Genomic DNA, 12,761 nt, shown 5'->3' with positions numbered 1-12,761 from the left:
CAAGTTTTACCCTTCACAGGGCTTATCAGTAGGACACAGCTGTTGTATCAGACAGAAAAGAAACATTTAAACCTGAAGGAGAAGAGTAATTAGGTTTAAGTGACCTTCAAAAGGTGCAAGTTTTAAAAGCTAGGCTGCAATGCAAATTACAGTGTTTAGTTGTTTCTTAACTGGTATTAACCAATACTGTGTTTGTTGTGCAGGGAGCCACAGGAAGACCTGGGCATCCTGGTCCTGCTGGATCAAAAGGCGAAAAGGTATACCTTCTTTTTAGTTTTCGTAGAGATCTGCACAGGCTGTGTAATCCCTTTACTTTCTTACGCTTTGGCTTCTGTTGTTGTTTTGTTTTTTCTTTTCTTGTTGTTTTTAACATAGAATGTAAACGTGAACTTGACATATATTTTCAAATAATTTTTTATTTGTGTCTTAAGTGCTTTCCCCAAACAATGCCATGAAGATGGGCTTGTATTTTGAAGCCTAGCCCTGTGGTACATGTAAGATGCAGACAATGTTCTCTGAGTATGACATATTATATAAAATTAAGAAAGTAAAAATACCTTTGTGAAATAGTGTATGACTAGCTACTTGCTCTGCTTCTCATTCTTTTTCCAGTATTTTAGTCAAAAGTAATTGCATACTCTAAAAGTGGTTTGTGAATACGGAAAGTTATCCAGTATATGTATTCTGCAAAAGTATATAAACTTCCTTTATAATTAATTTAGGCTGTTATAGCACTGTTTTTTTAATCAATTTTTTATGAGGTTCTTGATAGTTTCCATTAAAACGAAGATGTCAAATTCATTTCTTGGGCACTTCAGATCAGCCAAATACAGAAGACAAACTGAGTTTGCAAAATACTTTTGGAGATAATTTTTTTTATTATTTATTTTACATGAATATGCTTTTTTGGAGGTTTTTTTTCAGCTTTGGCTTGGACTTTTCCAGGCACAGTGCTGCCACATCAGTCTGTGATCCTGCTAATACTCTACAAAACCTTGACTCTGGTATGACTAAGAAAAAGAAACATTATTTTGTAAAACTGTGAAGTGACTTCAGTATAAAAATGAGTTGAGAACCATCTTCTTCCTGACCATAATAGAAATAATTTACCAAACTAATTTCCTTTTTAAGTAACCCATTGTTAAAAACAAGTTTTTGTTAGTTCCTTGTTTACAATTCCAAAGTACTGAAAAAAGAGTCTGAGAATGCAGGGTTAGGCCAGCTGCTTAAGGCGTGCACATCTCTATCCTTGATTAAGGCCTAATTGTAGCTGCTCTTTACATTATGCATCAGAAAGATCAGGGGAAGCTGGCCTCTTACTATCAAGTGAGAATGAGAAAGCCAGTTCTTCTTAAATAGTGTGGTCAAAAAGGGCAGAAGTCAGATCACTGAAGAGTAATGAGCTGAACAACAGCCAGAGTACTTTCCTCCTCCTTCTTTTATCTGGGGACCACATCTAAAAAGTGATCATCTTTCTAAAAAAGAGCGTTTTTCTCGTTTTGTGAAATACTCTAAATTCTCCGATCTGGAGCTTAACATTTCTAACACTTAGCAGGACTATTTGGAAATTATCTTAATATAATAGTAATTAAATATTGATATATTTCTGGTTGGTTAATTAGTATTGTTGTACGCTCAGCTTGACTTTTCCCACCTTAATAATTTTAAATATGCAGCCTAGGTTTCTCAATGAAGTATGTTTATTAAAATTCAATGAAGTGAGTAAAAAATTCTGGCAGACCTGTTCCAAATTATAGAGAATTTTTAACTGAATCTTAATGATGAGATTTTGAAAAGATCTTGCTTGGGAAATTTGACATTTAAACCTTTGCACATCTATAATGCTCAAAGCGCTCACTAGGGTAAAACTAAGAAACTTTTTTTTTTTTTTCTTAATATGAGCAATTTAGTGCATGTCAGCAGTACAGACTACAGCTACAAGAATCCACAGATAACTATTTTACAGTAAAAACCAAGAAGATATTCATTATAACTCTTAATAAAGATTTTTTCTTACCCACTATGTTCCTGAATAAACTGAACTTCTGAAACTAGGTCATCTTGATTTACCTGTGAATGAACAAACTGAGGATTGATTTTAGCAAAATAATTTACAAAACATAAAATGAATATTAACTTCTATCTGCCAACTGATTAGATTTTTTTATTAACAAGTGTTTTTTCCTTCTTCTGCCTGCTGGTAAATATGGAGCATTTCACAACCCTACTATCACTATTTTGCCATATGGAAGTTACTACACATAAAGCATCAAGTAACTAACAAAATACAAGCTGGTATAAAGTAATGTTTAATAACTTGCCTAAAGCTTTAGTAGGAGATGTTCAGGATAGTTCATTCTTGATACTACCTACATGTATTCCTATTGACTGTATCTCTTGTTTATTGTCATTATGGTCATCGTAGTTTGGGTATGGAATAGATTAGAACAACAGTTATATTAAATGAGTTTTATACCTCTCACTGTGCTAGGGTAGTGAAGGTTCTCCTGGGAAGCCTGGACCACCTGGACCACCGGTAAGACATTTTGTTAGCATTTTGAATGGTATGCCAGGAATGATATACCTATGAGTAAAATGCAATGTCATATATCAATAATTGACTGTCTCTGTAATACATACTTGTAATGCAGGAAGGCAGTGAAGTCTTCTTGCAAAATAGTTCTGTATTCCTTTTTTTTTTCTTTTTCCTTGTGATTCATCACTGAGTAAGTTCAGGTCACTAAAGCCATCCTAGAAATTTGGGCAAATGAGTTACTTTAATAACCTTGGACAAAAAGGTTTGTTTAGACACTTTAGTTACCTGAGATCAGGGAACTCTGGTCACGTAACCTAGGGAAGTCCATGGAGCTCATTGGACTTTAAATTAACCGGAATAGTCCCTAGCACAATATTAGTTCTGGAGAAGTAATAACTGCAGCACCTTAAAATTCCTAACGCTAACAACAGCCTTGGAAATGCCATCCCTAACCATAATCAGGGGAGAGCTTTTGTTCTAAAATCTAGCCCCATCCTAATGATCCCTGCCTACTTCACCTGCAGCCTTTTTTAGCCTGCTCTGCAAAAATTAATTTTCTTCTGCCCCAAATTTAACCTTAGAGCCAAATCAATCTCGCTTAGAGGACTGTATGTTTTTCAGTCCTTGCTTAACAGTTCTCAAAATTCAATCCACATCTCAGGAAATTCTCTAGAGCAGCAGCTCGTTTTAAGTAAGGACATACTCAGAATCTCAGAAATTTGGTATAAGGATAGCAATGAGAAGGACATTGCCAGGATACAAGGTGTACATAGTAATGACAGAATAACTAGCTAGATCTGTGACTTTGTATTGCAGCAGTAGTTTTCTGTGTCCATCAGGTTTTACACATAAAATAAGCATAAAAGCAAAAATAAAATAAAACATACTATATTTGTTTGCATTATTTTTATGCATAATGAGAGTTTTCATCTTGAAATCATGAAATCTTTAAATCTTTAAAGATTTTAGAGCCTCAGACAAGTTCATTGGTGCTGGAAGCATGTTGTGTGTGGGGAGGAGGGGGCTGAGTTGAGAAGGCTGCCTAAAGCTGTTTGTTTTCAGTATAGTCATTTTTACATACATGTTTTGTAAATATTCATACAGGAAGAATGGTTAACATTCAATAATCTAAATATCTTCAGAACAGGAATTTCATCCGTTCATAAGTTGAACAAATTTGTGTAGTTTGAACTTTTTGTGCATTGGAAATCATCAGGCCAAACATATTTTGGCAGTTCAGCCACTGACTTTTATGTATAAATCAGTTTACTTCTGAGCACCGCTGTCTTATCAGTCAAGCTTGAGTATTAATTTAGAGTTACAGATCAAGCCTTCATGTTCTCAAATCACTTGAAGCTTAAGGTTAGTTGCTTTCTCATTTTTAATTTAACATTGATTTTCAAACAGGCATGAAAAGAAAATGTGCAATGCTGCTTTTGCTTGTATCAGTTGACCAGTCGCTCATAGATTTTATGTAAGAATATCAAAACATAATGTAAACTGAGAATTTACAGTTGTATGTAAAAAAAAAAAAAAAAAAAAAAATGTTTACATAGGTGTGCATCTTATGTTCTTACTGAAATGCTTGGAATCTTTGAAAAATTAATCTAGAGCAAAAATGGTACCACAGCTTTGCTGAGATACAGGACTTGAACAGGGCATGCCTTTATAGTTCATATTTGTGACACTTAATTGTTTTTTTTTGTGTGTGTGTTTTAAAGGGTATGCCTTACAATGAAAGAAATGGAATGAGCAGCTTATATAAACTCCAGGTATTTCTTAATAATGCATTTTTTTTCAATCAACACCTAATTTTGGTCCACCTCAACTTTTAAATTTGCTGTTGCAGGGAGGTGTGAGTGTCGCAAGTTATCCAGGTCCACCAGGACCTCCAGTAAGTATTTAACAGAAATGTAATTTCTAATAATTCAGACAGTAACATAGGTTAATTGAATGTAGTTTTGACAAATGCCATGGAATTGGATTTTATATGTGAAAGAGAAAAGATAACTCAACTAGCATATGATTGGTGTGTAGTAAAGTATGAAGTATGTGATTTTAAGCATTTTAGCCCATTTTGGGAGAGTAGTTTATTTCAATTTAAATATTTCACCCTAAAGTTATGCTAAATACTAAGTAAATTCTGCAGTGGTGCATACTTTGGTATTGGACTCTTTACTGACAGTATCTTAATATCTTAAAATATGCAGTATACTCTTTAGAGGTAGTGATGGTCTCATAACAAATTTTGTGCTGGAAGTGAGAAACTCATGAATTCTGATCTCAGTTCTGTCACCAATGCAGTGCGTGTAGCTACAGGGCAGAACAACTGGCAAAATAGTTAATGTGGCAGTACTACAGAGGTGGCGTCTTTCCAGGCACTACTCTGCACAGTGCAGATATACCAGTTTGGACATTCTTGTTTTGGTTCTGTGGAGCCCAAGATTCTCTGCACTTACTTAGATTCTCTTTCATGTAAATGTCATTAGCAAGTTCTACTCTTTTAAGACACAATTAACCAGCTGAGTGGGCTGGACTTAGTACTGATTCTAACTGCACTGCATTAACAATGTATATAATACATTTATACAGAAAAATCCCACGTTACTGTGTAATTCTCTAAATGTATATCTGCTTCTTATTTCCTTTGTAGGGTCCAAAAGGAGATCCCGGCACAGTGGTATGTACTTTTTAGTCATGATAGAGATTCCCCAAGTAATTCAACACATGATCCCAGTCACAAGGGTGGACAAGTCCGTTAAGTACTTTAGCTTATCTCCTGCAGAATCAGTGCATCTGGGGGGGGGAAGTCCTTTTTATTGCCAGTCTTGAGAATTTTGCAATTTCTGGTGACTAGTTCTGCAGTGATAATATAATGAATGACTGAACACAGTATCAACTGCTTCTGGATTCATCTCTGCTGAGCTGCCACTGCATATGTTTAAGACTAAAGTATGCATGCTGCAAGAAATTAAGCTTTTATTTGATGCAGACATACAAAAAATAAAGATAGAAGATAACTTAAGAGCTATAAGACTGTTCTCAACATTAAATTTGGAATGGCAAAGGGACAGTATTCTATGTAATGCTAGCTAGGAGCAACCAGAAGTTGATGTTTTCATTAGAAATGACATGACAGGTAATTGCAGTATGATCACGTTGCCCCTAGTGAACAAGATGATGATTATCATGGGAGCCACTACAAGTTTCAGCTCTGCAGTTTGACATTCAAAAACAACCACAATAAGCAGATCTGCTTAACTTTTTAGTATTTTTCCTGTAAGCATTTCATTATGTTCTTTTCATGTGATCTTTCTTTCCCAATTACGAGGAGAAGAATAACTACTGGAAGAATATTGAGCAGGTGCATAGACTAGCATATGGCTAGCCACCAGCAGAATGTAGATCCAAATCCTGACTAGGAATACATTTTCCCTGAAGTGACAGACATGATATGTCCTGCCTTCATAAAGAGAAACTATATTCATCATTAGATTGTGATTTGTCACTGCAGCTCTTAGCGCTGAAGGTGGCAAAATTGAAACTTAAGTGTACTGCATCTTGATGACTGGAGATAGTAAAAATTACCCAACAAATGTTTGTAGAAGTTGAGTACCAGTGGTTCAGCTCAAGAAGTATGATACTATCAAATGTCATTTTAAATGGATACTGTTTTAAAAATTTGATAGGTATTCTCACAGATTTTAAAATTTCACTACATTTTTGTATTTCTCCTTTTTAAGTCTAAGGAACATCACATAACTACATAATGATAGTTACAGCACTATAATGTTGTAAGGCAGTGAAACAGGTATGGACTTTCATGGTCGAAGTGGTAGAAATGTGTCCAGCAGACCTCTGTCACAGAGCAGACAGTATGATTGAATCAGGATAAGTACCAAGTGTTAGCTAATGGGTAGAACTGCAAAGAATTTGCTGATTTCTGGTGCTAATAGTGGTGGAAAATGAGCAGTTTAGGAAAGAAAACTGTACCGTCAGACTATGCTCACCCTGATCTGCTGATGAATTGCCTACTTGATGAAGATCAGGAAACCCTGATTTGGATAAAATATTTTTATTATAAATATTTTTTATTAACCCTGTATTGGAGAAATATTTTTTTTAAAGAGTATCAGAATTAAGCGCAGCTAGATCAGGCTAACCCAGATGAGCCCAAAGTGATAGGAGGTAATATTTTGAAAAGTTAGCTAAGACTTCATCTGTCATGAAGGCACATCATCTCCTATGCAGGCCTATGATAATGTTTGACTCCTTGCCAAGTGTTAACAGAGAGCCAGACACACAAACAGATAAACCTCAATCTATAAATCAGTGATCAGTGTGGTAACTGTGCTCCTCAAGGACAATGCAGAAACCTAAAACTGAATAACTGAACTCTCAAAGCAAAACATTCTGAGTTTTAGTTTTGAGAAAGTTTCCTAAAACAGTTGATTAATTGATTTTCCAAAAATATATATATATTTTTAAAGTGATTTTATCATAATCCCGACAAGCTGAATGTATCTTCCTATACTGGCATCCACTTCCTACTCAGGAAGCACCTTCTCCCAAGTAGGGTGTGGAAAGTGAAATCTGCCAAAGACTTCATGAAATCCATAAAAGGAATTTGCTGTAGCTGTGGCTTTTGGGTTAACTGAGATAGCTGAAATAATGGGATTGTTGACAGTAGTTCAAATCTCTGTGGAAAATTACATGTTAGTTTTCTTTAAAATAGGAAAAAGAATTAAAGGGCCTTTCCACTTGTTAAACTGATTTCTCCAGTGCAGCATTTTCCTGTTTTTCTTTCAAAACCTGAAGACTTGCACAGGGAACAGCGTCTCTTGTTACAGAGAAAGTTTTGTGCAGGGAACGGAGCTCTGCTCTGATACAGTGATGCAACTGGAAAATTGAACAGAATTGCTCAGATGTTCATTCTATGGCTGACAGCATATGCTCACACTCTGTGCCTCTACCACCTGAAGGTGGTTTAGAGCTGACCTTGGCTTGCAGAAGCACAGGAGGGGAGTCTTCTGGATTAAATTCTTAATCAAAATTAAAACAGATAGTTGAAATAGTTGCACAGTGCCTCTGAGAATAGCTTTATTCTCAGATGAATAAAGCATGGTATAGCAAAATCTGTTCACCTAACAACTGGATATTTTAGTAATATCAAGTTTAATATTCTGCTGTTGTTTGCTGTTCAACATGTCATGTAGAATACAGAAATTCTAATCCATGCAATCTTTTTTAATTAAAAAAAAAACAAATAAATAGGGAGACCCAGGACCAATGGGATTACCAGGACTGGAAGGACTCCCAGGGGAAAAGGTAGGACTTTAAAAATGAAGTCATGACTTCTTAGTGGAACTCTCTGCAGCTAAATGGTGTCCAAAATCTTGTTTAAATTTTCTTTTCTATGAAAGTTAATGTTTTTATGTGAAAAAGATTTGTATACTTAGCTGCATTTCCTTTTTTGCTTTAATGTGGATCTAAATCATTTGCTTACCCAACATAAAATTCCATTTTCAACAAGTGGAAATGTGTGTGTAGGAGGTCATGTAGTATTTTATTTCCTTAACTTGATAGAAATTAATATTTACAGAAATTACAGAAATTAATTTTTGTTTTTACAGAAATTAATTACAGAAATTAACTTACAATAATTAATTTACAATTAATTAATTACAGAAATTAACTGTATGAAGTTCAACAAGGCCAAGTGCCAGTCTTGCACCTGGGGCGCAATAACCCCAAGCAGAGCTACAGGCTGGGAGATGAGTGGTTGGAAAGCTGCCAGGCGGAGAAGGACCTGGGAGTATTGATGGATAGTCGGCTGAATATGAGCCAGCAGTGTGCTCAGGTGGCCAAGAAGGCCAACAGCATCCTGGCTTGCATAAGAAGCAGTGTGGCCAGCAGGCCTAGGGAAGTGATTGTCCCCTGTACTTGGCTCTGGTGAGGCCGCACCTCGAGTACTGTGTTCAGTTTTGGGCCCCTCACTACAAGAAGGACACAGTAATTTCTGTTTTTCTCAAGCAAACATGGCTTTACCATATGTATATTGTCTTATGAGGAGAGTAGGGGGTTTAGAGAACTGTTTCTCCTCTTTTTGTTAAAAAATAAAAATAAAAATAAGGTAGTGAATTTGTGCCATATAGGAGATTTTCCAAGCCCTGCTTTGCAGTGTGCTCCAAATTGTCCCCCTGTACTTGGCTCTGGTGAGGCCGCACCTCAAGTACTGTGTTTAGTTTTGGGCCCCTCACTACCAGAAGGACATCAAGGTGCTTGAGCGAGTCCAGAGAAGGGTGACGAAGCTGGTGAGGGGTCTGGAGAACAAGTCCTACGAGGAGCGGCTGAGGGAGCTGGGATTGTTCAGCTTGGAGAAAAGGAGGCTCAGGGACGACCTTATTGCTCTCTACAGGTACCTTAAAGGAGGCTGTAGTGAGGTGGGGATTGGTCTATTCTCCCACTTACCTGGTGACAGGACGAGGGGGAACAGGCTAAAGTTGCGCCAGGGGAGTTTTAGGTTGGATGTTAGGAAGAACTTCTTTACTGAGAGGGTTGTGAGGCATTGGAATGAGCTGCCCAGGATAGTGGTGGAGTCACCATCCCTGGAGGTCTTTAAAAGACGTTTAGATGTTGAACTTAGTGCTATGGTTTAGTGGAGGAGTTGTTAGTGTTAGGTCAGAGGTTGGAGTCGATGATTTTGAGGTCTCTTCCAACCTAGATAATTCTGTGATTCTGTAATATGTTTAACAAGTTTGTAAGTATGGTCACTAATTCTTGTTCTCTTGTGAGAGTCATCTTATGCTTACAGTCTGTCTGTCTTGTAAGACTTATGACATAGCTACAGACCTGAAGAGAAATTTGTACCTGAATTTGTCTAGATCTAGTGCATGAAAGACTTTCATACAAAAAAAAAAAAAAAAAAGACTATTTCAGGTGAGTAAAAAAAAATACAAAAAAGGGTAGAAATAGAGGAAGAGGTAGAAATAGACTGATTCCGATTCCCTGCAGTGTTTGTTGTGAAGGCAAAGGCAGAACTGACTAGAACTGACTTCTCAGACTGTTGATCATTACTTTAAAAAAGGCCCCTTGTTTCTGTTTTACTTTTCTGATGCTCTCCCCTGCCTGTATGAAGCCACTCCAGCACATCCTGAACTGTGTCATAGTTTCCAGCGCCTTCTTCTAGTTCAAGTCTACCTTCTAGTGCTGGGAAGTGATCTTTACCTTGAGCTGCTGGTGTTTCAGCCTTTCACATGTTAGTTATGGAGGCTGATACAAATTTAGAGAAAAGTTTGTTATGAAATGCTAAAAATTTCAAGATTTTGGTATTTACTTTTAGGTGTGGCTAAGCACAAAAAAAATCACCAGATAAATGAAAAAAAAAAATGAAAAGTTTATTGTCAGTAAAAATGCTTTGCTTTGATTTTGCCAATATCTTCAAAGTACAATATGGAGAAATAGTTGTGTGTTTTTGGTTTGTTTGGTTTTTTTGTTTGTTTGTTTTTGCAATTGGAATACCTATCTTTTAGGAATTACATGTTTTTCAATGACTTCATACAAAAAATTAGTATAATGTGTTTTTCATCAAAAAGCCATATACATGAAAAGTTTCTCTCTCTTAATATCACTGTACATACTTGTGCAGAGAGGTGGGGGGTAACAAGCTACCATAGGTGTCTACACTAGATGTTTAAATTACGTGAGATGATTCTTGCTCTGCAAGACTACAATTTACAAGCAATTAAGGACAATCTAATTTTAGCATGAACAAACACAGGGTGGTATTACAGGCCTAACTGAGACAAAATGGGGACAAGAATTAAATAACGGGAACAAGCAATGGAGCAGATTGTATAAACAAGCTAAGTGAGTGCCTGGCCCTTTCCCAAAGCCAAAATATTCTTTCCTTTACTAAATTTAGTCAAAATTCCACACTTCTGGTGCAAATAACACAATCCCAGTGTCTGCCTGCCAGTCCCAACAGTACAGTGCATGCTGGTTTGTAATTTAGAGCTCCGAGGTACATTTGTGTAGCAGAATGCTATCTTCTGTAGATAATGCCAGCTAAAGTTTTGTGATAATATCATGAACTGGCAGAAGAACTTTGTGTTCTCAGGGTGAAATTTGCCTTTCCTCCACTGTGCAGACACTGTGGTTTTACAGCTGTGCATCACATCGCTGAATGTGGTCAGGGTGAGGGGTAAGAATAAGGAATTTCCTTTTCCTTAAAGGGAAGAAAGTGCAGGGGAAGTGTTGGGAATTTCCAGCTTCACTCTCCTAGCCAGCATATGATGAAACCACCCATATAAGCTCTGGGTACAAAATAAATACAGGGGCAGAGTGCACTACTCAAGCCAATATGCCCTGCTAAATGTATTCTGAATACTTGATTACTCTGAAGGTGCACATTAGATTCCTTGCTGAGGGGGAAACTTGTTTTAAGTGACTTCTCTTAATCTCCTGAGCATGAGAGGTCAAACTGTGGCCTGCAAGCAAGCTACTCCCTCTAGACACGAAGGTCTCTTCTGGTTTGGTGTGATTTGGTGATATTGGTCTGATCAGCCTTATTACATGAGTGGGTGTGTCAGAGTGAATGTACTCTGCAAGGCAGGGCACTTTTCATTAACTCGCCCCTTTGGGCTGATAAGCAAATTAGAGATCTCTCTTCTAGTTTGCAGAGGTCATTCCCAGCAGCCAATGCATGCAAGCTGGCTGCCAGCCTCTGGCTGCTCAGCCAGATTCAGATTATTTGACACAGAATTAGTTACTGCATTGTCAGGTTTCTAATACAGCAGCCATTCTGTCACAAAGGTAATACACGCCAAGACCTTAAACATGTTCCTTGCTGTTGTCATGAAGTCTGAAAACCCCAAAGGGAAAAGCAAAAGAGAATTTGTATTCATTTGTCTGGTACTGTCCTGCACTGCATTTCTCCATCTTGTATTGCATAATTTGCTTAACTTTTTTTGAAAAGCTATTGTTACTATTGTAACTATAATTGATGCTTTTCCCTACATTGCACCTTTGATCTGAGGATCTCAAAACTGTTTATAGATGTTAACTTGTCATCTCTCTACGCTTTGTGTAATGCAGTTAAGTGCTTCTAATTAGAAGCATCATCACTGTGTTACCGGAATGAAATTATGAGAATGACACAAATCAGCATTAGATTTAAATACAGAAACCAGAATTCCCAACGTCTCCTCAGGGTCTTCTGCACAAAAGAACGTGTCTGAGTTATGTTGGAAGGGCTTTTGCAAAACAGCTCCAGGTAACATAAACTCATGAAAATATTCTCCTGTTCACCTGGCTTTGTGTCAGGGCTTTCCTGACATGATTACAGAAACATGCATCCCGATTTTCTTGCATTTTTAACCCATGTTACACTAGCAGAGTGCAGTATTACAGATTGATACATGACAGCAGTGGGTTAGGGCAAATCTTTCTGTAGAGTTTCACCACTGGTGAGCTTCCTCCATCTGCTTTGAGTTATAGTCCTCTCAAAAGAGAAAGATGAATTTGTGCCCACACATCATCAGCTCCAGCACAAAATCTATTATCTTAGCTTAAAGCATCGATGAAGGTGTCTGGTATGATAAATGAAGAAACTTTGCCCCTTAAAAGACCATGGCACAAGCAAATCAAGGATGTTAACTTGAAGCAAATGGATGACTGGGCAGCAGAAGGCAAAAGCTTCTTTAAAAGGTACATCTTAAATATGGAGATCTTGATAGGATAGTCAATTATGCTGTGTTGATTTTGCTCATTGTCATGACCACAAATGATAATTATTTGGAAAACTACAGGTAAGTCAGGACTTTCCATCCCTTTTCAAGGAAGGCCTCAAACAGAGTGTAAAGGATAGCGTGGAAGTTATGACAGGGAAATCTAAACAAAGGATTTAAGTTACTTGTTCAAGTCTGTAAAATGAGTCAATGTCAGAGCTAAATATTAGCATTTAGCAGAGCCTGGCTTTTGTCCTCATTTTCAGTTCACTGCATAATCCTTCCTCAGGTTTTAATCAGAATCCATGAACAAACTCCTGTTTTGAGTGCTACCATTTAAACACATATTTATCTTTCCTTCAGGGTGACCGTGGACCAGCTGGCACACCAGGAGTAGCAGGGACACCGGTGCGTATATTCATTAAAGAAAACTCATATTTTAGAAGAAGTTGAAAAAAAGTCAAGAAAGATGATGAGCTATAATCTTACTCACTGTT

At 37.1% G+C, this 12,761-nt stretch overlaps 1 protein-coding gene across 2 annotated transcripts in view; it reads left to right on the top strand.

Annotated features, from left to right (window-relative positions):
* Positions 1–12,761, top strand: part of COL19A1 (collagen type XIX alpha 1 chain) — a 200,276-nt gene that overhangs the window by 166,967 nt on the left and 20,548 nt on the right. For both annotated transcript variants that reach the window (XM_032185341.1, XM_032185342.1), the window contains exons 36-42: positions 204–257; positions 2,492–2,536; positions 4,258–4,308; positions 4,386–4,430; positions 5,190–5,216; positions 7,811–7,864; positions 12,628–12,672. In XM_032185341.1, coding sequence (XP_032041232.1) covers positions 204–257; positions 2,492–2,536; positions 4,258–4,308; positions 4,386–4,430; positions 5,190–5,216; positions 7,811–7,864; positions 12,628–12,672 — 321 coding nt within the window. The remainder of the gene's footprint in view (positions 1–203; positions 258–2,491; positions 2,537–4,257; positions 4,309–4,385; positions 4,431–5,189; positions 5,217–7,810; positions 7,865–12,627; positions 12,673–12,761) is intronic.

The sequence above is a fragment of the Aythya fuligula genome, chromosome 3, assembly GCF_009819795.1.
Source record: "Aythya fuligula isolate bAytFul2 chromosome 3, bAytFul2.pri, whole genome shotgun sequence".
NCBI lineage: Eukaryota > Metazoa > Chordata > Aves > Anseriformes > Anatidae > Aythya > Aythya fuligula.
Note: the sequence above shows the minus strand (reverse complement) of the source record. Positions and strands in the feature narration are given on the sequence as shown.